General features: G+C 39.5%; 1 protein-coding gene across 3 annotated transcripts in view; it reads left to right on the top strand.

The window, feature by feature from the left end:
• Nucleotides 1-14,784, top strand: part of alcamb (activated leukocyte cell adhesion molecule b) — a 49,920-nt gene extending 35,136 nt beyond the window's left edge. Inside the window, exons 7-16 of one of the 3 annotated variants that reach the window (XM_086261823.1) lie at nt 3,335-3,459; nt 3,591-3,723; nt 4,036-4,148; nt 4,239-4,365; nt 4,973-5,094; nt 9,058-9,190; nt 9,968-10,000; nt 10,450-10,561; nt 12,844-12,968; nt 13,063-14,784. In XM_086261823.1, coding sequence (XP_086117949.1) covers nt 3,335-3,459; nt 3,591-3,723; nt 4,036-4,148; nt 4,239-4,365; nt 4,973-5,094; nt 9,058-9,190; nt 9,968-10,000; nt 10,450-10,561; nt 12,844-12,946 — 1,001 coding nt within the window. In that variant the 3' untranslated portion in view covers nt 12,947-12,968; nt 13,063-14,784. The remainder of the gene's footprint in view (nt 1-3,334; nt 3,460-3,590; nt 3,724-4,035; nt 4,149-4,238; nt 4,366-4,972; nt 5,095-9,057; nt 9,191-9,967; nt 10,001-10,449; nt 10,562-12,843; nt 12,969-13,062) is intronic. The other 2 variants (XM_086261824.1, XM_086261825.1) reach the window with 2 other exon arrangements.
• Nucleotides 14,785-24,451: the final 9,667 nt, after the last annotated feature.

The raw sequence follows: 24,451 nt of genomic DNA, 5'->3' as shown, positions 1-24,451 counted from the left end.
AGAGCATCCTGACGGGAAACATCTTAACCTGGTTCGGGAACAGCACCATGCAGGACAGACGAGCTCTACAGAGGGTTGTGCGGTCAGCTGAGCGCACCATCCGCTCCGAGCTCCCTGACCTGCACTCAATCTACAGCAGGCGGTGCTGGACCAAGGCCAGGAAGATCGTGAAGGACCTCAGCCATCCCAACAACAGACTGTTCTCTCTGCTGAGGTCAGGAAAGCGATTCCGCTCCCTGAAGACCAACACAGAGAGACTGAGGAGGAGCTTCTTCCCACAGGCGATACGGTCTCTCAATCACACCACCACACAGTACTGACCCACACATATGGTTCTTACACACACACTGGACTTTCTGGACTTTGGTTTTGCACAACACTGGTCACTATATTCTTCATTTCCGGTTAATACTTGTACAGCTGCTGTTATTGTGTATATATTTATTTATATTTAGATTTCTTCATACATTCTTATATAGTTCTATATTGTGTATTGTGTATTTTGTTGTACAGTTATTTTATTTTCAACTTTAATTTATATATTTTATCTTATTCTTCCCAGTTAAATTTACCCTTCATTCTAATTTGTGTTGTACAGTTATTTCATTTTTAACCTTAATTTATATTCTATTCCTTCCTAGTTAAATTTACCCTTTTTAATTTTTCATATTTATTTCCTGTCTTATTCATAGCCTTTTCCTTTTTTGTTTTCTTTAGGTCACGAGCAGTTGTCCAAGCATTTCACTACATATCGTACTGTGTATGACTGTGTACGTGACAAATAAAATTTGAATTTGAATTTGAATTTGAAGCATTATTGTGCCAACAGAGCAATACCCAGAGAGCTACTAGCTGGAAACCTGGTATACAATGGCTTGGTGTGCAGTGTGTCCTAAAAAAATTTGAGGAAAGTGGACAAGTGGCAGCCAAAATGAGAGGTAACAGGCATAAAAAACCATCTATAGCAGATGAACAGTGTATGAAAGTCATGCCTTTAAGAAACAGGCAAGTATGTGAGACCAAACAGATGTCTGGCTCTTCGGTCAAGTCATTCTTAAGGAAGGGAAACAGAGAGAAAAAGCTGAGGTGTGCCAAATTAAAGAAGAAAACCGAAATCAGCGGCAAAAGATCTAATGAAGCAATTTAAAATGTTTGGTTCAAATCATTGTCAGTGTGTACAGAGAAGGTCAGGAGCCATCTGTAAAACACAGTGGATCTCAAACACACCGCCAATGCAGTAAAACCATACCTGGATAGAAAAACACACACTATCCATCATGGATTGGCCTCCCCAGATTCTCCGGACTTCAACATCATTGAAGCAGTGTTGGATCATCTTGACAGAGAACGGAACAAAAGGCAGCCAACATCCAAAGACGACCTTTGAATGTCATTCATGAGCTATTCCTGAAGACTATTTAAAGAAATTAGAAGAAAGCTTACCTTGAGATTTCAGGCTATGTTGAAGAATAAAGGTGGCCGTAGCAATTGGTGACTTTTAAGCTCATTAGTATTGTACAAACTCTGTTTTTGGCCTAAGTACTGCTTTTCTATTCTATTCAGTTTTGCAAGTTTTAATAAATCGCTGCCCTTATTTGCCGTTTTTCTAGCAGAACACAAAGAAAGGTGGACCTTTATGCAGTACTGTGATTTGGTGCAAGCTTGAAGGAAGAAAGTGCTGTGTGAATGTATATAAAGTTTTAAAGAGGACATAGAACTGGGCGTTTTTTCTCTCTCTGGCTACACGGTTTTATTTCAGGTTGTTTCGTTTAATATTCTCCTCACTGACGTCTGTGTTTCCTCCACCGCGATGAGAATTACAAACATGTTTTATTCACATTTTTTAAGTATTGACACAAATGAATCACTGATGCTGTTTTCTTTTCTAGAACATCAATAATTAAAGTATGTTTCCGTCGATGAAACTTTGCTGTTGATGAAATGTTGCTTTTTGGTGAGAAAACAGCTTATTTATCCCTCCTGCCTTCTTGGGACCTTTTTGTGCCACTGCTATGTGTTAAATGGCTGCCATTTCCACTGTGTTCAGTGGAATATAACCAAACTTGCCACAGGATAGTTTTTACCTGTCAATGTTAATATTCCAGTGTGAATTCCTTAAATCAGCCTAAAATGGCTGAGCAGCAGAAATCCCCACACCCATCACCCTGGGGACCATTTTCTGCCCATTGACTTCCATTATAAATGCTATTTTTCAACCCCAAATTATCATCATATGATTTTATTTTTTCTTCTTTTCTTGGATGTCAATGAAGACTCAGGGCCTTGAAGTTTTAATTTTTAAATTGCAAAAAAAATGCAAAAAAAATAATGGCAGGTCAAAATGTATGTTGGTGCCAATCTTTGGTCCATCTAAAGGCCTACTTATAATGACAATCACATATTACTTCAACTGGTTTTTTGTGGAAATATTTAGTTTCGTTTTTTGGTTTTTGGGGCTTATAACACAGGGCGCTCATGTAATAACACTGGGATTTGAAGGGTTAAAACAACGAAAATATAATTAAAACTTTACATGAATATTTCAGGGAGAAGTAGTTTTACAAGGTTGGCTAATTTAAAGTGGAATAAAATATGGATATATGGTCTTTTTATGGCGTGGCTGAGAATGGTCCCTAGGGTGATGGGTGTGAGTTTTTTAAAGGATGGCAGGAGGGTTAATATGGCATGACAAGAATTTCAAAATGGAGTGAAAGAGAATAAAAGTGTCCCTTTTTAATTGAAGTCAAGCTTCTTGCACATCACACGTGTAACACAGCAGCAACTCATGATCCACGAGAAGACCAAGAGACGTTTTACAACTGTAATCAGACGGTGCCTGTGGTTTTTGCGAGTGCATTAACATTTTTTTTTCTATAATTCTCTCACTTCCAGTCGAGACAGACACGGGTAACGGCACCTTTTGATGGTGAAAGTTGAAAAATGAGGTGTGGATTCTGAGATTTATACCGAGTGCAGCATTAAATATTGAAGTTGCCTGCTCAACACGGCCCAGAGTAGAACTTATCAGTGCTGGAACATTTTCTTTCAAGAAATTCTTGAAAGAGTTTGCCTTAGATGGAGCAGAAACATTGAGCTTTGAAAGGATTGTTTGGTTGAGTGCCTCAGATTATGACTGCAATTCAACCACCTCCTCTGCTGCATTTTGAAGTTGGTCATAACCAATAGTGAGGCACAAAGTTAGAGTTCTCTGTAGCGTGCTGACACAGTGGATGAGTGCAGTCCCCATTGCATTCAGCTGGTTGGGGAGCACGCTCCACTTGTTACACCATCCACCCTCGCCCCTCTGACTTTCTTGCTCCTGTTTTCTGCACAGACTCCACGGAGAACATCATGCTTGAGGTCAGTCCTCAGAAAGAGCTTAAAGAGGGAGACAACTTGACTTTGAAGTGTGTGGCAGATGGTAACCCAGCTCCTACCAGCTTTAACTTTCACCTTAAGGTATCTCATTAAAAGCTTTGAAATTCCTTCTGTTCATCCAAACTAGTGCTTACTTCATCTAAAATGTATTTATTCAGTCTTTTATCCTCAGCAACGTAAATGAAATGCTGCTGTTTTCACTGTTTTTGCAGGGGGAGCTGGTGACCGTGGAAAACACGGATACCTACACCATCGCGAATGTCTCACGCGACGCCACCGGTGAATACAAATGCTCCCTAACTGATGACACGTCCATGGAAGCGACCAGGAACATCACCGTCACCTGTAAGAAGACAAAAATAATAATTTCTCTAGAAGTAGAAATTACTGCAATTTTACCCCACACATCTGCATCTGTATCCAAATAATTATCTTTTCTCCCTGCAGTCTTATTTGTTATGAAAGTCCTAATATCTCTCTTTGCAAGACTGTCTTCTTCTGATTTGGGGAGAAATTGTTGTGTCAGCCGCACTGCTTCTAATAAGCTGCATCTGCAGGGCTGTGAGCCAAGTGCAGAGTTATATGGTTAACAACAGAAATGTTTTGACCCTTAACAGGCCTCTGAACCATCTTTCTGCCATCCTCTCCTCTTTTCAGACTTAGACATCAATTTAAGCCCCTCTGGGAATATTGTCAAGCGCGCTGGCGAAGCCTTGAATCTGAGTCTTCAGATTGATTCTTCCGGAAAGGCAGAGGTCTCCTGGACAAAGGTAGAAGTGATCTTTTATATAACAAAGCTCCAATCATTGGGGTTTGTGCTTGTTATTGACAGCGCCGATATTCTCTTGGATTTATTTCAGAATAATGCTAAACTGGGCAAACAGCCCAACTTTACCAAGCTCGGTTACTCGGACTCTGGTCGCTATGAGTGGACGGTGACAGTTGGACACATTACCCGGACAGCTTCTTTTGATCTTACTGTCGAAGGTAAGGGTTTGAAGAAAAGTCTTACGCAGGGAGAGAAAACTGGTACCACTCTGTCTCATATTTGAAGTTAGTTAAGGTATGCAGCCAACAGGCAGTTTGTGAAGTTTAAGAATGGATGGAACAGCCTGACTTTGTCTAAGGGTAAAAACTATCAGCTTAAAGCTAACACATTAATTAAATATGCGTTGTTGTTTTTTAATTCATATAAAAATCAGTGGTTAAAAAAGTTATTTTAACAGTTTAATCAGACTCCAGATGGTTACTCGCAGCTACATCTTGTTTTTACACTTTATTTTCTGTACAAATTTTGAAAAATAAACAAGACAGAGCATGCTAATTGCTGATTTTTGGAGGCACTAGTGGGATTATTTTCCTTTGGACTGGCTCGCTGATTTTCTTTACTTCTAGTTTTCAGCCAAATGGCTAATGACTCTAGACTCATAGGGACATGAGAGTGGTATTCATCTGCTCATCTAACTCTTGGCAGGACAGCGAATATAAAATGATTTCTCTAAGAAATTCCTTTCCTCAGTCATATTTAGATGTGCCGGTGGATCGGATTAAACCATGATAAATCGAGCTTTATAACACATGTGTTCCCTTACAGGTCCTGCAGTTGTAAAGAGCCTGTTCAAAAATCGCAGTAATGACGGCCAACATAAAGTCTTGACTTGTGAGGCTGAAGGCTCTCCAAAGCCAGCTGTTTCCTGGAGCATTAATGGCACCGTGGTATGTACCCTTTACGTGCTTGGAAGTTTACCTATTATCAGAATTGCAGGAAATTTATCCTTGGATAATTGTTGCAGTTTCTGAAGGTCATATCTATTAATTCTTCCTAACAGTACATAAAAGATTTGTTTTATGTGTTCGCTCCTCCTGTGCTGGCTAGGGATGGTATTGATAAGATTTTCACGATTACGATTCCATTTTCGATTCTGTTTAACGATTCGATTCTTTATCGATTCTCTTATTGATTCTTTTTAAAAAAGGAGAACACTAAGGTCGATTAGCTTAGAACTTTGTTTTATATCTTCTCTTTGAACAAGATAGAAATTTAGGAGTAACATGGCCTTACAAACCCAGCAGGGAGATCTTAAGAGATCCACAGCCAATGGGGTGTCACAGGGTCCCCAGGAAAAAAAATTGTAAATGTAAAATGATAAAATAAATATTCTTCTGTAGCAATAACAAAGTATAACATAAATTATTCTGTAGCAATTACACAAGAATATCTAGTAATGTCCCTGCCTGCAATTAAACACATTCACTTACCGAAAATCATCTGCTGTGGCAAATGGGTGCAAGCGTTTTATCACAAACTTAGTCACTGCTCGGTGACATTCGTCTATCCTGGCCTGAAAGGAGACGCTACCGGTAGACTGCAGTGAGAACTGCCAGCGTCTGAGCCAACCAGACTCTGTCTCTCTCATCATGGTCACCTAAATGCACAATAATGGCAGGTTTTGTAATAAGGCAGATCGCGCTAACATAATATGCACTGTTAGTTGATTATTTACCTGCCACATTAACGGGAGAGGACGTGCAAACGTTACCGCTGCTGCTGGGTTGAGATTCACGAGTCCGGAGCGGAATTAAAAACACGACATTCATTTAAGGTCATCGTGTGTTTTGTGAGCAAATGCTTTTGCATATTCGTAGCGTTTCCTCCCTTAAATGAAATATCTACTTTGCCAGTACTGCAAGTTGCCAAACTTTTGAGCGTTTGAGCTGCTTAGGCGCCCTGCCAGGTAAATGACGCTCCGCAACGTGGTGACGTCATTCGGGGCGACTGGAATCGATAAGAGAATCGTTTGGCAAACACTTCCAACCGGTTTTCGATACCCATCCCTAGTGCTGGCACAAAAGAAAATCCTCAGAAAAAAAACTGTGTCAGACTTAAAGAGCCATGAAAGGAAAAATACTGTATTACCGGTATTAGAAAACGTGCATTAGCGCCACGCTTACAGTTGTGTGAAGTCTTCAGTTTATTGTCCCATCAGAACAAACTACAAGTGTTTTTTCCCCAAGATAAATGCAGGCAGTTATTGCTTCTGTTATGGCAAAGATTGCTCTGTGGATGGTGATGACATACATCTCAGAGGCTTCACAAGATTCTGTGAATTTGAACACAGCTAAAAGCAGGTCCTTCGGGATCGATGTATACCGTTAACAAAATCAAATCTTGTGAAATGGTGAAAATATCAATGTACCTTCTGGTACTCAAGGTAAACTTGTTTATGGAATCTACACCAGGGTCGTGAGCGAGATGTGTTTGTTTTTACACAGTGCGAGCATAGCTGCTGTCAGCACATTGCAAATTCAGGGCTTCTTTTTAGTAGAAAACCAAACATTTTGCTTGTTGGGTGGCTACAAGTCATTCTTGAGAGTGTTCTTGACTTGGTTATGAAGTTGAGAAAGCTTTTTTTAAACAAGGAAAGACTTTGCATTCATCCACTTTAGTTAGCTTCTGAGCTTCTGAGAAGGAATCTATGATTCCTTCTTGTTTTAAGAATGTAGCCGACTGTTGAGTTTGCCACTTGTAAAGTTTTTGCTATCGCTCTGATAGGTATGTTTTGGGTTTTTTTTTCATCTCTTTGGACCGCATTTAGAGACTGCCAGGGGAAACTTAGGAAATGCAACACTTGGAATCATCCCCAGATCTTTCGTCTGCTTAATTTGTCATGGAATAACAAGGGAATGGGTCTCATTTGGCTGTGAAACTGCTCATCGTTCAATTGTCCAATTACTTTTGAGTCTAAAAGTGGGTGCCTGTCAGAATCATATCCATGGTGAACTCCACCACAAATAATAAAACTACCATATAAGAAAAGCTCATTTAAATGCCTGTACAGACTATTCCCCCAAAAACATCAACTTGTTTTGTTTGTTTAATTTATCATGAGATTTTAATTTTAATACTGAAATCACTCAAGTGGATGAGTTCTTATATAGCGCTTTTCTATTAAGTGCTTTTCTATTAAACATTCACATGGATGGATGCATCAGAGAGCAACTTGGGGTTAGTATTTTGCCCAAGGATACTTGGCCAGGGCCAGCCAGGGATCGAACCGCCAACCTTCCAATTAGTAGATAACCACAGTAATAACAGCAGTGAAGATGACTATTGTATCTGTACCTGTATATGAAACTGCTACAGGCTGACGTCTAATATCAGTCACAGGACAACAGAATTCATCATCATTGCCATCCAGGGTAGTTGGAAACCAGTCATGACAAGGCGATTTCTCAGTGGCACTTACGGAAAAAGTTTCCCCCCATGTGCTTGTTAACGCGCCTGTTTTCAGTCGCAGTTGGGTGTAGCAATTTATTTGTTAAAATAACAAGATGGGTATCGGCTTTAACAAATGACCTCCACACCCCGCCCTCCTCCACCTCGAGACACTCTTGAGACTGCAGTGAGGTTTTCAAGCCATATAAAATCATTCAGAATGCTTTGAGTGTTTCTGTCCTATTTTCCCTTGAAAGCATTACTCCTTTGTTGGTGAATCAATACTGGTTGTCATAGAAATTCATCCTCACAGTGGTCCTCCTATATAAGATGGCAACAGGTTTGTGCTGCAGTAACTATTTCATTGACGTCTTTAGATTACAACGTCTGAATGTCCTCTACAAAGTAGCCAATAGATGGTTTATAAGGAGAATTTAGGTCCACTTTCGGCTTCATTAAGAGCCTGATAGGGAGCAGATGGTTGTGAATATGGAATAAAAACATCAATAGAGTTGCATGAGTTTAAAACATAGTGGCATTTGTCTTACAGCGAACCTCAGTGTATCACCAGCAGAAATGTGAAGGTGTGGCTAAACAGAGGCTGTGTGCTTAAGCCTCTTACTATTGTCTTTGTCCAGAGACAGCTCTTGCTTTTCTTTACTTTTTCCCTTTTTGCTGCACAGTGAATGAATACCCCCTGTTTTGTGCATGGCAGTTTGCACTGTTAGTATTTTCCCCAGCTGTCACACTTGTGAACTTATCTGGTCCAGGCTGTTGTGGTCAGTGTTTCGAAAGAGTACATTTCTTCATTTTCCCCGAGGCTCAAACAGTATTTTCCAGCAGCCTGTCACGAGAACAAAAATTGTCTGTTTTTTAAATGGAGCCTCTTTTTTTCTTCTTCTTTTGTTTCCACAGTCTACCTGTGTGCGCACTGATAGCAGAGTCACTCAGTGAAGCGGTGTGAATTACACATAAACCTGGGGGTGTGCGCAGGATGGTTGCAGTTCTCCTCAGCCCTTTCAGTCATTGTCTAACCACGAGAGGAACCTTAAAATCTTTAATTTACTCCAAAAAAAAAAAATACACGGAACTCTGTCAGGAAATAAAAATGCATTTTGAAAGTAACACATTTCAGCAATTTAATCCCACCGCCCCCCATTCAGAAAAATGTGAAGACTTGAATATGGGATCAGTAATAAGTATTTACAAGAATGCAACATCCTTTTGTATATGCGGAGGATGTGCAAAGGGTGTTGGCAGTTTGTCTTTGTGTCTGGGGTTTTCCTCTGAGACTCAGGAGTCTATATCCCAGAGGCACACACGCTGTTTCTTTGTCATGCAAGGACTGACTCACTTACTGGTCCAACATCGCCCCCTCATGGTGCAAATCTTCTTCAAATCATCCGGATCAGATGTGCAACTATTAACATTTGTTTCTTCTCTCTCTCTCTCTCGTTACTCAGCTTGGTGAAAGTCCTTTCGTCAATGGAAAGATTACACACAAGATCAAAGTTGTGCCCTCTGCAAATCTAACTGTCCACTGTACAGTGACCAATAGGCTTGGCAATGATTCCAGAGCTATAAATGTGTCCTCTTGTAAGTACAAAGTCATAATTTGGTCCTTTTACCTCTGTCGGCTTCATTTTTCTTTCATGAAGTCACTAATCTGCCTTCCTAAGTGTTTTCCTACTGTTCTTACTAACTCTTTGCATCTGCATGTTAACTTGGCATCATGTTTACATGCTTTGACAAAACGACAATATTGTAGCAGGTATGTACACCAGGGTAAATCCACCCAGTTTGGGATTGTCTGTAGCGTGTGTGGAGTCACGTCGTTGCACACCAATTTGGTGGCCATAAGGGCAATTAGTTAAAATCAGTTGTTATTTTAGGATTTATAGTCCACTGATGAGTAAGCAGGAAAAAAACACTGTTAAATACACAATGTATCAAACATACACAAACACTAGTACGTCTTTCAAGAACTTTATGTATTGGTGGTAGTTGTCTATTAAAGTCCAGCCTTTTTACTCTCACCATCACTGTCTAACTGTAATTAGTGCATGCACTTAGCACTTAGTCCACACTCTTGTCTGACGGTATCCAAGTGTGTTTATATCACCATTTGTTCTCTCTTGCCTCCTCATTCCTGTGTGTTTGGGATGGCATTTCCACATCGTTCTTTTCTCTCCCCCCCCCTCGCTCAGTGGGTGTATGTTGGGATGCTGGATTTAATCTGTTCCCTCTTGGAACCTCTTGCATGCAAAGTCGAGTAGATGTAGAGTAGTAATTTTTCAAGCTTGCTTTTTTGTTTTGTTTTTTCCCCCCCCCCTTCATTTCGGTTGGACGTTAATGTTATTTCATATCTGATTTCAGTAATTGAGGAGGTGAGAATGGATAAACAAGGTAAGTTGGCGCGGTCTTCCTTCTTGTAAAGAAACAGTAGAAAGTGGGTTGACGAAAGTCTATGGGGGAATCGAATGTTGCTCACTAAAAGACGGCTCTTTATCAAATATTTATCTTTAGTGTCACCTTGGACTGTAGAGCAGAAAAAACAATGTTTAGACAGTGCGCTTCTTTTAAATAAATATAGTTGTGAAGCAGTAGGAGGAATGGAGCTACCAGCATCCTGACAAGATGCCAACATTGTTCATAGTCCCATTGACGAGATTAAAGTGGGGACTGCTCCCATTAACATTCAAATCAATGAGTCATAATCATGCACAGTGCGGATGTGTCCATTCATCAATGCATTTAATGCACACCAGAGTATTTTTTTTTCTGTCCAGACTGGAGCAGCATACAGAAACATGACACTCACGCCTCTGATATTTCTGTTTTGTCTTTCTCTACAGATCAGTCGGAAGACAGCGACCAAACCAGATTGGTGGTTGGTGTTATAGTGGGTCTCCTCATCGCCACTTTGGTTATAGGACTGGCATACTGGGTTTACTCGAAGAAATCCAAGTAAGAAGCACATTTAAACAAAAGCTGCTACATAAAAGTGTTCATAAAATTCACCAGTAACCCAACAAGATAAAATGAACATGAGATTACTATGTTCATGCATCGTGGTTATTCTGATTTGCTAAAACGTCCTTTTCTGTTTCCAGTTAAACATATTTTATTTAGATTCAAAAACATTGCATACCTGCACTTTACATGCAGGTATATGTAGTATTCATGTAGCAGAAAGTAATTATGCGCATAACGACTTGTTAGGTACACCTTAATAGTACTGGACGCCCTCCTTTGCCTTCAGAACTGCCTTAATTCTTAACAGGAAACATTCCTCTGAGGTTTTAGTCTATATCGACATGACAGCACCATGTAGGTTCTGCCAAGGTGTGCCAGGAAAAATATCTCCCACATCATTAACCCTCCACCAGCAGCCTGAGCCATTTAACAGGGCAGGATGAATCAATGCTCTGGTGTTATTTATGCCAAATTCAGACCGTAACCATCTGAACGGCGCAGCAGGAATTGAGACTCATCAGAGGAGGAAACATTTTTTCCAATCATCGGGTTGTTGTTTTCCAATTTTGGTGAGAGTTTACAAACTATAGCCTCAGGTTCCTGATCTTAGCTGACAGGAATGGCATCCAGCGTGGTCTCCTGCTGCTGTTGCCCATCTGCTTCTACATTAGGCATTTTGTTAATTGAGAGATGCGCTCCTGCATGCCTTGGTTGTAAGAACTGGTTATTTGAGTTACTGTTGTCTTCTTATCAGCTTGAAGTAGCCTGACCGTTTTCCTCTGACCTCTGGCATCACCAGGACGTTTTTGCTCAAAGAACTGCACATAACTGGAGATTTTTTTTTTTTTTTTTTCAAATTTGGGAAAACCTTAGCAGATCAGCAGTTTGTGAAATCAGACCATCTGGCATCAACAACCGAGCCACGCGCAAAGTCACTTTTAAATCACCTTCCCTATTCTGATGCCCGGTTTGGACTTCAGCAGCCATGTCTACATGCCTAAATACATAGACTTGCTGCCATGTGATTGGTTGATTAAATATTTGTATTAACAAGAAACTGAACAGGCATACCTAATGTAGCTTCTGATATGAACTCCTCTTGCCAACAACATGTATAATTCAAAAAGCAGTTCTCTACTGCTGGAATAACACTGTTTGGCATGAGGTTTTTAGTTTATAAACAAATGGATATTTGATTAAATGCTCTGTTTTAAAATATGCGATACGGACCATATGAGGATACTAAAATAAAAGCAATTAACTCAAAATTTAATTTTCATCCAAGACCAGTTAATAGAAGCAGTAATTTATTCAGCTGTTGATGTACTTGAATAAATTTTCCAATTAGCCATAGCTGAGAGTTACAAGAAAACTGATGTCGCTCTCAGATCTGTGCAGTAAATATAAAGTTGGACTTAACATTAACACTCAAAGAGACGGAAACAAGTGGCTAATGTGGAAATTTAGTTTACAAGCCAGACGAGGTTTGAGACTATTGAGTCACCGGAGCGTTGTCGGCTTTCACGCACCAGGCGCCTCAGCACTCAGCGACTGCACTGAGTAGCTGTGGTTTCTAAATGCTTCCACTTTGCAATAATAACACTTGCAGATGATTGTGGAATATCCAGGAGGAAGAGATTTCACAACGTTGGTGCAACTTGTGTTATACTATCACATAAGCACACTAAACTTCAGTGAGATCTTTATAACAAGCTCCTTGAATTCCTTTACAAATATTTATAAAGACATATTGGACAGGTGCTCTGTTTCATATACCTGTAGAACATAAACACTTGAATTAAAAGATTAGGAGATGTGGTCGAGTATTTTTGTACAACTAGAGTTTGGACACAGCCAGACTCGCCGTTTCACTATTCATCCTATTCTAACCTTGTATACGGGTAGTATTGATCTTCTAATCTTACTTTTGGCAGTTCCTTCAAATGAATTAACAAATTAAAATACATGGTAAAATAAATAAAAAAATCATTGCAGTTAATGTAGGCTTTTAAGGACTATTAAGGGCTTGGGTACCTGGGCAGTGCTCCATTTTGCTTGCTTGTTAATCAGTCTTCCATTTGCCAAATTAAAGGAGTTTGCTCTTGATTGATTGTGAACTATAGTGTAAGTACACAGCAGCTGTAGATGGATAGCTTCCCTTTAGCCTAAGTGGGCAGTTTATACCGTGAGTTCTGCACACGTGTAGTAAGCAGTCACACCGTCATATCATCATGCAAGGACCGGTTAATAAACGACTGTTTTAATCGAAACAGGCAAGGAAGCTGGAAGACCGGCGAGAAGGAGTGCGGGTCCTCCGAGGAGGAGAAAAAGCTGGAGGAGAAAGTGGAGGAAAACAGCCAAAAAGCTGAGGTGTAAAGAAACAGCGGCGATGCGAAAGGTAGAGCAAGACATTTCCACCATGCACATAAAGAGTTTGACGTAAAAAGTTGTGCAAAAAAATTAATAAGACATTTTTAATCTTTCCCTTCCAGTGAGAACGTGGAACTTTTGCACATTTCTCTTCACCTCTGTCTTTAGGGAGGGAGGGGGGGGGAAGAGTGTACACTGGGATGAAGACCGTTTGGATTTGGTTTCAGGGAGAATTTTACTAAAAACAAACAAAAAAAGCATATCCAAACATCTCCCCAAGCCCATCAACCCCTCACTCCTCCCATTCCTAAAAAAAAAGAAAAAGAAAAAAAAAAGAATGGATACTGTATGTGATATACATAGCCTGTCTGCACTACTGATACATGTGTAAACCTGTCTACTATTAGGATTCATGTTTGTTAGAATGGAAATTGGAAAGCTGAGAAAATGCAAAATCACTACTAGACCAGTTGCCTTTGATGTAAGGATGTGTAGGCCAGCGTTAGTCTGTGTTCGACTTTTTCGGCCCTCGGGACATAGCAGGGACCAAGGGACATTACTGCCATAGTTTGGTTTTTTTCTGCTTTGTTTTTTGTTATTTCACCTCATCACACTCAAACAACCTCTGCCTTTGACATCAAGGTCATAAATCCATTCACTTCTATCATTATTTCAGTTTGTTCATTCAGGTAAAAAAAAAAAAAAAAGCTGAGAAATTGATAAAATCCTGAAAGGGCTAAGGGTATTAGCATTAGTTTTAGATGTTGTATATCAGCAAGGACATGATGTTTCACAAAGGTGTTTTTTAATTATTATTATTATTATTTGATTGTGTGTAACCAGGGGAGAAAATTAATTTTGCCTCGTCTTTTCGCCAACGTTCTTTACATTCAGCGTAGCCACCTAACGACACAAGCAGGTAGATTATTGGGAGAATGTATAGCACAGTTTAAACCTTCTTTTATTGGCTGTAGTTTGGCTGCACACGTGTTTTTTGTTTTTGCATGAAAGCAACATAAAGTTCACTTTCATGCTTTTCTTTAAAAAAAAATAGTAGTAAGGAAAAGGTTGTTTTTATGTAACTCCTCTATGAGTTTGTGCTCCATCAGTGTTGAGGTACGAGTGTTCATTCTGTAGCTGTGGCATACTTCTGTAATCAAAGACACCCAGTGAGCGGGATGTTTGTCTTAAAGTAGCCTTTACGATATGTTTGCCTTCTTTTAAAAATCTACCTGTAACAGCTTAAGTTTGTGATGTGCACTAGGGTTCATGTTTCATGTCGAGTTTGTGTAGAATACGATGGAATACCTGCAGCTGTACATGTCACGGTTTTGGTCCCTTAAGAGCATTTAATGAATTTGAAAAAGCAACGAGGCCAGGATGTAGTTGTGACGTACGTGATTTTACTTTTCCTTTTTGCTATTTATATTGTACAAGACTAAAATATCCTGGTAGGCGCATTCAATAATGGTCACATAACTCATGTCTCGGATTTAAACCACTGATAAATTGCTTGCAGACTCTACAAAAAATGTCATTAAGTTCTGAGTCATCGGTAGTTTGCTCTGTGTCTGGTTGAATAATATATTCAGCATGTGAGAATCTCAGACCTCCAAGCTGCTGTTTGTTGCCTACCTTGTGTAAAACCATCTGATTGGAAGATTGACCAAAGAAAGTGAACATTGCCATGCAAGTATTGTAAATATCTGATGTTTGTTTTTGTACTTTTGTTTAAAATAAAGTGTACATTTGGAACAGTTATGTCCACTCAATGTTAATTATGTTGTTATCATTTTTCTCGTTTTTTCATCTGGTCATCTTTTGAAATAAAAATCAACACGGTTCGGGTCTTTCTTTTTCATTTCACTCGCACGCATACGCAGAAAACACTGACGGCACAGAGTTAATGTACAGTGACTGGTTGAGTGATAACAAATCTGTCAATACTGCAGAAAATATGCAGAAAACAAGGAAAGTGATGAGTTTTGAGGAACAGTTAATGAGACTCAGTCTTGAAATTTGAAAAATATTCCTGCATTAGACATACAAAATTACAAAACCTGACCTTTTGTTGTTATTACCAGTGGAAACTATTGTAAATATATTCAGTCCTTTCATCTGTCTTTTTAGGGGAAGGCAGGATTTAGTCCTGTTTCATGAATTATTCAAAAAAAACAAAAAAACAGTTAAAATATTTGGCCACAAAACTTAGCAGAATTTTGGATTTGATCCAAAACCCATCTGAGATTTTGCCATGGGCAGGATCTACACAGACATTATTACTACAGCATGTCTGCAGTATCAGGTTTCCATCTCCTTCCAGAAATTGACTTTGACATTTTGGAGTAGGTGTTATGTCAGGATGAATATGGATGAACAGGTACAGTGGCACGAAAAAGGTATTGAACCCCATCCCAATTTTTTTGTGTATGTGTGTCTGTGTGTGCATCTCTTACTAAACTGTCAGATCTTAGGAATGACTTGTCTTGCTGCATAATGCAGCTGAACCTGAGCTCCAGCTCAGACCGGTGACCTGATGTTCTCCTTCAGGATTTTCTGTCAGACGCTGGAATTAATGTTTCTCTCAATTGTGGCAGGCCCCCCGACCTTGAAGCTGCAAAGCTGTCCCACAGCATTACTCTGCCACCTCCATGCATGACTGAAAGTATAATGGCCGTTTTGTTGTATTCTCTATTTAGTTTGTCAGCTCTAATGATCCCCTGTCTTCCAGTCACTTAAGCATTCTCTCAAAAGGTCTTAGGTATATTAAAGTGAACTGTAGCAAAATCCAAATGAAGCTTAATCTTCCTCTGGGTTGGCAGTGATTTACTTTGGCACACTCCCATGGAGGCCATGTTTGCCCAGTGTCTTTCAGACAGTAGAATATTGAACTTTATTGATAAGAGAAAGGCCTGAAGTTCCTCTGGTCTTCTGGGAATTCCTGTCACCCAGGTGCTGTTTGGCAAAACCTGAGAGGGCAGCCACTACTAGGAAGGCTCACTGCTGTTGCGAGGCTTCTGCATTTGAAGATGGGTCTCTAATCTGATTAGTCTCAGAGATGCAGAAACTTATTTATTAACCTCTCCTTTTTTGACATTATGATCTACTAGTTAGATCTTTTGGTAAACTTCATGCTACCGGAAAGTCCTAATTTGATTGGTAAATGCTATTTGCCAGGTGTCAGTTTGTATAGCTGATACTATATTTTAGAGTTTTGGTAACCAAGAGGATATGTGCTTTTTTGTTTTAACATATTTTATTAGATAAGCTTTGTTGCTTCAGCAGTTATTGCTTGGGTTTCATAAACTGAAGTTTATTTTATTTTTTTAAATCAGACAGTTTAGGATGAGATGCATACAAATAAAGAATACATGGAGAGGGCTTAAATATTTCAGTTAAATATTCAGTTTTGAGATCCCTTTTTTCTTCCATGTCAAAGTGAAATATTGCACTTTTCGCTTCACTGCATTTATTTCAAAGCTCCTAACATGTACCTCTGGCCTACACTTCAAATGCACAACCTATGAAGAGCACATGAAACAGGGTGTTGTGGAGTAAACTGCACAAGCCGATGTACAAGACTTCAACAGGGGGAGGACACACAGAGGCAAAGTAAAACCCAAATCTGTAATCCAGACAGGCAGAGGTCATACAAGTGTGATCAGTCAGCAAGAGTAAACTAAACCAGGAGGGCACAGGCAAAAGACTAAGTCCATAAAACAGCCCAAAAGGTCACACACACACACACACACACACACACGGAAGTCAACAATTAAACACAAAGGATGCGAGAAAATTCCAGGAAGACTTGACTGAACAAGAAAATCTGGCAACTTGAACATGAGCAACTGCAAGTGTATACGCACACACTGAGTGTGACTAATACAACACAGATGAGGTTGACCAGAATGGACCATACAATTATTAAAGGGTTAATAATAATACACAAAGAACAATAATTAGAAAAAAAAAACAGGAAAGGATTTATCATAAACACGACAACATATAGCTTGATGGCATGTCAAATCTCTCACTCAGTGAACTGGACCAAAGCTTAACATAAATATCACTCTGAAGGGGAAGGGGAGGGGGGTAGCAGAAGATCTTTATTCTCTATAATATTCAGATCAGTATATTTATTAATGTGTGCTGTGCTTCTACTGATGTCTGTGTGGGTTTTATTATTGTGCTTTAGTTAAGTTGTATGTTTAGCTTCAATAAACAGAAGGGAATGAATCTGCAATTGGAGCGAGCCATCAAAGCCTGGGAGGACAGGGTCCAAGCCATGCAGGCAAAGACACATTTTATATGCCATTAACTGAAGAATGTTTACTTTAACTGATTTAAACATCAATGTGATTTTTTATACACTCTGAGGCAAGTTTATTTCTTAAATAATCACTGTCATTCACTGGTTCGTTCAATAAGACAGCAGCAGAAATCACGTGATTAGTCATTCTTCTCCTTTGCAGCACTATCTCCATCTTAACTTTGCTCGGAATAAAGGCAACATAACAACCAACATTAGCATTTGCTGCCACCATGTGGCCAAAGATTTAACAGCAATGGGTAGTGACAGCGTCAAAGGAAAGAAAAGTTTGACGATTTTTTGTTTTTGTTTCTGTGTTTCTAAAACTAATCAGAAGTTCACCAAACGTACCACATGCAAGCTACACAAATGACTTATATGATGTTTTGAATTAACATTATTTAGTCCTAAAAATGACTTCACTTACATTGTGTTTGATGCTTCACTAACCACTGCAGTATACTAAGAAGCAAACTACAGCAAGTAGGAACACTGTGGAATAGGAAAAAGAGTGGAAATTGTAAAAGACACATTTATAAGTTGATCCACTGATAAATGAGGGACATCTGCACTTTTACAGGGAGAACATTAAAAAACAACAACAACAACAACAAAAAACTAATGAAAAACTGGTTTTATGTCTGTCTTTAGTGGATACAGTGTTGAGAGAGTTCATGCAGATTTGTCATCTGGTGTGTTGTAACTGTATAAATAAAAAGAAGACCTGCAAAAAAAGGTTTTGTCTTTGTTTTTGAGTCACATTTGCTTGTTGAAGATCAACAGGAAGTTCAAAATAAAAATAAAGAAGACAAAAGACAAACCAACGAGGAAAGGGGCAAAGTTTCTGTGTTTCTTTTCTAAATATCGACTACATCGATTTTCTTTCCACTTCATTGTATATTTTCATCCACTTCTGCTTAAAAATATAAATTGAATCAGATTAGTGAGGCAAGTTCTATATCTACTGATCCATTTTATTCTGCTTATCCACTTTAGGGTCACAACTGGGTCTAATTGTTTCAAATTAAAGCAACAAAAATATTGATAATAAAAAGTCTTAACAGAATTAATTTCCTTGAGCCATATTGAGAATAAATGATTGCACGTGTAAATGATAATTTGTTGGCTTCCACTGTGTTTTAACTTGCCATTTGTCACATGTGATTAAACAAAAGCCCAAAGAGCACAATCACAGTACTTACTAGTGTGAAAACGTGATTCAATAACTTGGATTCAGTTCCCAGAAGCGTTTTTCGAATGCACTGATCATAATTTCATCAATTTGAGGTTCGTTATGAAGGGGAAAAGCCTAAAATTTTGAGGAGATCTCTTCCAGATTTTTATGAGTACAACTTCTGGGTGCACATACACATATTGAAATAACACAATCATTAGTGAAAATTTAAATGCAAAGCTGCAACAGTTCTTAACTAAGACCTTCAGCTGGTTTACTTTGCATCATTTGTTATGCCCTCTAAATGTTACCTGTCCTCTTTATTGATGAAACCCTTTCTCCTCATTTGAATTAATCAATTTAATCTGTGTTTTCCAAATCCCGTGGATGGCAGGTACAAAAGGTTAAAAACATGGGAAATTGTTTTCTATGTTGTTGTTGTTCCTTTTCTGTGCTGTTTGAATGTAACGTTTGGTTTGACTGTATCATGCATGAATCTTGGGAGGGATGTAGAGATCTTTGGTTTTATTTTTATTAGTGTCTCTGTAGCGATTGTTGAGGTTGAGGTCACCTCATGGCTCTAAATTGGCTGTAGGTGTGAATGTGAGAAAGGTGAGCGCTTAAAGTGACCAAACTAATATCGTGTGTTGAATCTGCAAATGTGATGCGTAGTATAAGGTGCTCTGAGAAGTCCACGAGACTAGGTAAGTGCTTTATGCCAGAGCCAGACTCCTGGTCCATTCCATTTAAGCCCATAAATTAAATATAAACTTATAGCCACTTTATTAGGTACACAGTTGAATCACTGTTGGAGGCAGCAGTAACTCAAATAACCAATTGTTACAGCAAGAGTATGCAGAAGTGCATCTCTGAACACACAACATACAGAAGATGCAGCAGCAAAACACCACACCAGGTGCGACTCAGCTAAGAAGTGGAAACTGTGGCTGCAGGCTCACCAAAACTGGACAATAGAAGATTGGAAAAAGAGACTTGATTTCTACTGTGAGATTCAGGCGGTAGAGTCAGAAAATGGTGTAAACAACATAAAATTTTTGATCTCAAAGGAATTTTTCCACTACCTTGTTGAATTGGTGCTAAGAAAAATCAAGGCAGCTCTGATGGTCAGAGGCATCCAACACAGTAGTAGCAAGGTGTACCTAATAAAGAGTAGGTCAAACAAAACAACTTTGGACATGGCTTTTCTTTAATGCATTACTAATGTCCTGGCTCAGAGGTGGTTCTGTTTTACTTGGTGACTGCTACTGCTAGTCTGACCAAGAAGGTAAAATGAGATCATTTCATATCTCAGTATTGAGGAAAAGAAGTCAGGAATGATAACAAAAAAGAGAAAAATTACAAGAAAAAGCTAAAAAAAAAAAAAAAAAAAAAAAGCAAACTATAGGAGTGGGTAATAGAAAATGTCAGAACAGGTTGTGTTACACTTGTATTCGTATACCGGTAAATTTTCATCCTTAATCTCCACCCAGATATGTTTAACAGAATTTGTTTCTAAGTATTCAGGCATAGGATTCACCACATCAACTAACTAAGCTCATTGTTTCTCAAATGAACATATCATAAAAATGACTTTGTTTTTTTAGCCCTATCCACAAGATGCAAGAATGGACACAATATTCATCTAAATTGCTCATAGCTCTTGGAAGCCATCAAGTGACACTATCTGTCTTGATGCAGCGTCACGGTGCACCTGCAGAAACCTTGAGTATAAAAAAGACACACACAAAAGGTTATCTATGAGCCAATAAATGATAACATGGTGGTGTGGTAACTGCCAGTTAATACAGAAATTAAATCTTTAATGCAGGGATTTCCTAGAGGCTAAAACATTCTTATATCCAGCAGATTTCATCTCTTTTGTATGGTTTACCTTCTTTTTCTGGTTAGATAAGATAAGATAAGATAAGGATAAGATAACTCTTTATTGTCATTGCACAGTCATCAGAATCAGAATACTTTATTAATCCCGAAGGAAATTAGGGAAATACATAGTACAATAGTACAATGAAATTGGAAAACTGTCCTACGTCTGCACTACATATAACACAACTACATTTTGGCAAGTCCCATAAAAGTGGATGGAGTAAAATCGGCCAATGGAACTTTAATTTGTGCAAAACATAAAGACAGTCCAAAGATTCACAAAAATAAGATTTCTCAGTCAGCTAGTGAACAGTCCCATATGCAGTCGTTCAGATGGCATAAATGGTCATGATTAATTATCAGTATTAGATAGGGTATCAGCAGGAATGACAGTCTTACACCATCATAGTGATGGACCCAAATGGTTTCTTCTATATTAATGGCAGACAGAAGCCCAAGGCTGCTGGGGCCATTTCCAGCACGTCTTCAGTACAAATTGGTCCTGGCTTCACAAAATGTACATGTGCTGGAGCACGTATTGAAACCAGGGGTTCCTTTACCTGCTGCATGTTTGTGAAAATCGACCCACGCTGATTTTTGGGGGAACCATTTGAGTTTTGGGGATATTTTGGAGAATTATTTAAGTGAAAACATTGATCATAAACACTGATGACTGATCATAATTAATTTTCAGTCTATAATTATATAAACTACATGTGTTCAGTTATTGTACATACTATCAGTACTCAACTCTTCCTGCTTGTCTCTTCAATGGAGCATGAGACAAAAGAGGAAAAGGAGTTTAATCACCTGCTGAAGCGCCCCTGGGGCAAACCAGCGTGACTGGTTAGGGCACTTCAGTCAAACTAATTCTATTATCTGTAAACATTTAAAGGTTTTATATGATTTTAATATCTATATGAATCCATGTTTGCGTAAATATTTATTCTTTGTATCATATTTTGTTTGGTGTTATGTATTCCAGATACGTGAAACAGGTAGAGTATGAAGGGAAAGCAGTTGTTTCCTGAGGGATTAGTGTGCTTGTGAAGTCCTGCTGTTTAACAATAAAAGCCACAAGTTGGTGCTTGAATTTTATTTCAGCCCCATGCCCCTTTGTTTAAAGCTTGATGCTACTGTCAGTTGAACTGATCATTCAGAATGGAGTCTGTTTTGTATTTTGTCACTCAACTGGATGTATGGCACACTCAGAGTCTCCTAATATGGAATCCACACAGCCAGCAGATGTCATAAGTTTACAACTTCCCTTTCATTATAATGAACTGAACCTCTTGCGACCTTTTAAAGTAAAATTCACTGCTGCGTGCAGTACATGTGTCAAGATAAATATTGCTTTAGGGGCATTTTTCAGACAATAGGTTTCGCTGTTAAATGAGTGTTTGACCTGAAAATGAACAAATGAGCAAGCAAAACTTTACAGTTTCCCAGATGCTAGTTAAACATCCAGTTTAAAATTAGATATGCGGGCTTTATTAGAAAATTATGCAAACTCCTTGCCTCAAACTCCTTGTCTCTTGTTAAGCGCTTAACAAGAGTGATATATTATATTAACTTTGTTTATTTTGTGGTTGCAGTACTTAAGAACATTTACCAGGACTCATTATCACTGCAGTCATCTCAGTCATGGTGGCCTGTTGCTCAAACTGTTGTTGAAGACACAGACACTGGAAAGCATGTTACAAATGCACGACTCGTGATAATGACATGAGTCTTACAGCTACAGATAACTAAGTAAACTTTAAAACTTCTGCAGTAGAAATGAATTTAAATAAACTAATTTAAATTCATTTAATCTGCTTTATTTCTATAGCCTAAAAATATCACAAAACAGGCGTAACAATGAAAAATGTCAGTTACAGTTAGAAAAGGTCATTGTTTGCACTTACAGTAAGTAATTATCCCATTCCACTACACAGTCTGCTTTTGTCTCGTTGTTTAGCTGTTAAGATATCTTTAGTCAATATTTCTGTGTTTATAAAGTGTTTATTTCACGATAGTAGGAAATAAACTCCCAGACCATTCCAGTAAACTCAAGACACTAGCATGAGATTTCCTGGCTCAACTTGTTTCTCCAGCTCTGAGATGTCTGAATCTTTAAGTGTTTGTCTGTTATATGTAATCATTATTCAGACAAGTCCTGCAACTGTTACCTGCTCAAGACCTCACTGACGTACATCACCGTATGTAAATGTTCAACCACAGCTTTCTAAATACTCTTTGTTTTAAACTCTTTCTATAATACATGAGCCAATGCTTATTGTGTTAGTTTCAATTGATGTGGCTTAATATTCTACCAGGGCATGTATATGTTTGGCTTAATATAAAAGTAAACTGAAAAACTAAGTTCACTCCATGATTCAACAGCTTCTACATCTTTAACTTGAAGTAACTGTTTTCTGTATGACTTTAACAGTCTCTCACATCATTGTGGGGGGATTTTATTGCACTCTTCTTTACAATGTTGCTTCATTCATTTATACACAGCTCTCTTAAAGTCTTGCCTCTTTGACTGGGCCACTGCAGCGCCTTAATTCTTATATTTTTCAGCCATTGTGTTTTAGACCTGCAGCCATGCTTGGGAATATTCTTCTGTCTAACCCAGTTTTATCTGTCGCATTTGGTGCTAGAACACTTTGGTACACAGAGAAGTTCATGGCTGACTTAATGCTGCAAACCTAGTCCAAACCATCACGCCTCCGCCACCGTGCTCGAAAGTTGTTCTTTATGCTCATGTTTGTTTGGTTTTCCAAGAACTGTGTATTATGGTCAAACATCAAACAAACAACAACAAAGCCAAACACTTTGGTATCATCTGTCCAAGGAGATCACTTCAGAAGTTTTGTAGTTTATTCAGAGGTAACTTTGTAAACTGAAGCACTACCATGTTCTTTTCTCTACCAAGTTCCTCATAATTGTTCAGGCTTTTTCTAATTGTAGTGTCATTAACTTTAACATTTAACATAGTAACTGAGGCCTGTAGTGTGTGAGATGTAGCTCTTGGCAGTTTTGTTGTTGTTTTGTTTTGGGTTTTTTTTGGGGGGGGGGGGGGGGGTGTATCACCAGACCTGCGACCATATGTTCAGGACACTCGGGTAAAGAGAGGGGCTGAGCTGTCAGTTGAGTTGGATCAGGTGGCGGGGGAGGACGCTGGACAGACCCGGTGCACCTAAGCGCGTAGTGAGGGTGTGCTGGGAAGGCCTAGCAGAGGCCCCATTCCTTGAGATCTTCAACGCACATCTCCGGCAGAGCTTCAACGGCATTCTGAGGGAGACTGGGGACATTGAGTCCAAATGGACCATGTTCAGCATCTCCATTGCCGAAACTGCTGCATTGAGCTGCAAGGTGGTTGGTGCCTGTTGTTGTGGTAACCCCCGAACCAAATGGTGGACACCAGAGGTGAAGGGAGCCACCAGGCTGAAGAAGAAGTCCTATCGGGCTTGGTTAACCTGTGGGACTTCGGAGGCAGCTGACATGTACCGACAGGCCAAGCTGAATGTGGCTCGGGCAGTGGCTGAAGCAAAAACTCGGGTGTGGGAGGAGTTCGGAGAGGCCATGGAAAAAGACTTTCGGACTGCCTCAAAGAGATTCTGGCAAACCGTCAGGCGTCTCGGGAGGGGAAAGTGGTGCTGGTATAGTGTATAGTGCTGGCGGAGCGCTGCTGACTTCGACTGAGAAAATTGTCAGGTGATGGAAGGAATACTTCGAGGACCTCCTTAATCCCACTGACACGTCTTCCGAGGAGGAAGCAGAGTCTGGGGATGAGGGGGATGACCCGCCAATTTCCGGGGGCGAGGTCACTGAGGCAGTTAAACAACTCCTTGGTGGCAGAGCCCCTGGTGTGGATGAGGTCCACCCCGAGTTCCTGAAAGCTCTGGACGTTATAGGGCTGTCCTGGTTGACAAGCCTCTACAATGTTGCGTGGAGTTCAGGGGCAGTACCCCTGGACTGGCAGACCGGGGTGGTGGTCCCCATCTTTAAGAAGGGGGGACCGTAGGGTGTGTTCCAACTACAGGGGGATCACACTCCTCAGCCTCCCTGGGAAAGTCTATGCCAGGGTGCTGGAAAGGGGAGTTCATCCGCTAGTCGAACCTCAGATACAGAAGGAACAATGCGGTTTTCGTCC

This window comes from Aulonocara sp. 'chitande type north' Nkhata Bay, linkage group LG14, assembly GCF_057382095.1.
Source record: "Aulonocara sp. 'chitande type north' Nkhata Bay isolate Kocher_YH1m ecotype deep benthic linkage group LG14, A_spYH_male_GT1.1, whole genome shotgun sequence".
In the NCBI taxonomy this organism is placed as follows: Eukaryota; Metazoa; Chordata; class Actinopteri; order Cichliformes; family Cichlidae; genus Aulonocara; species Aulonocara sp. 'chitande type north' Nkhata Bay.
This window is presented reverse-complemented; position numbering and strand designations above follow the sequence as displayed.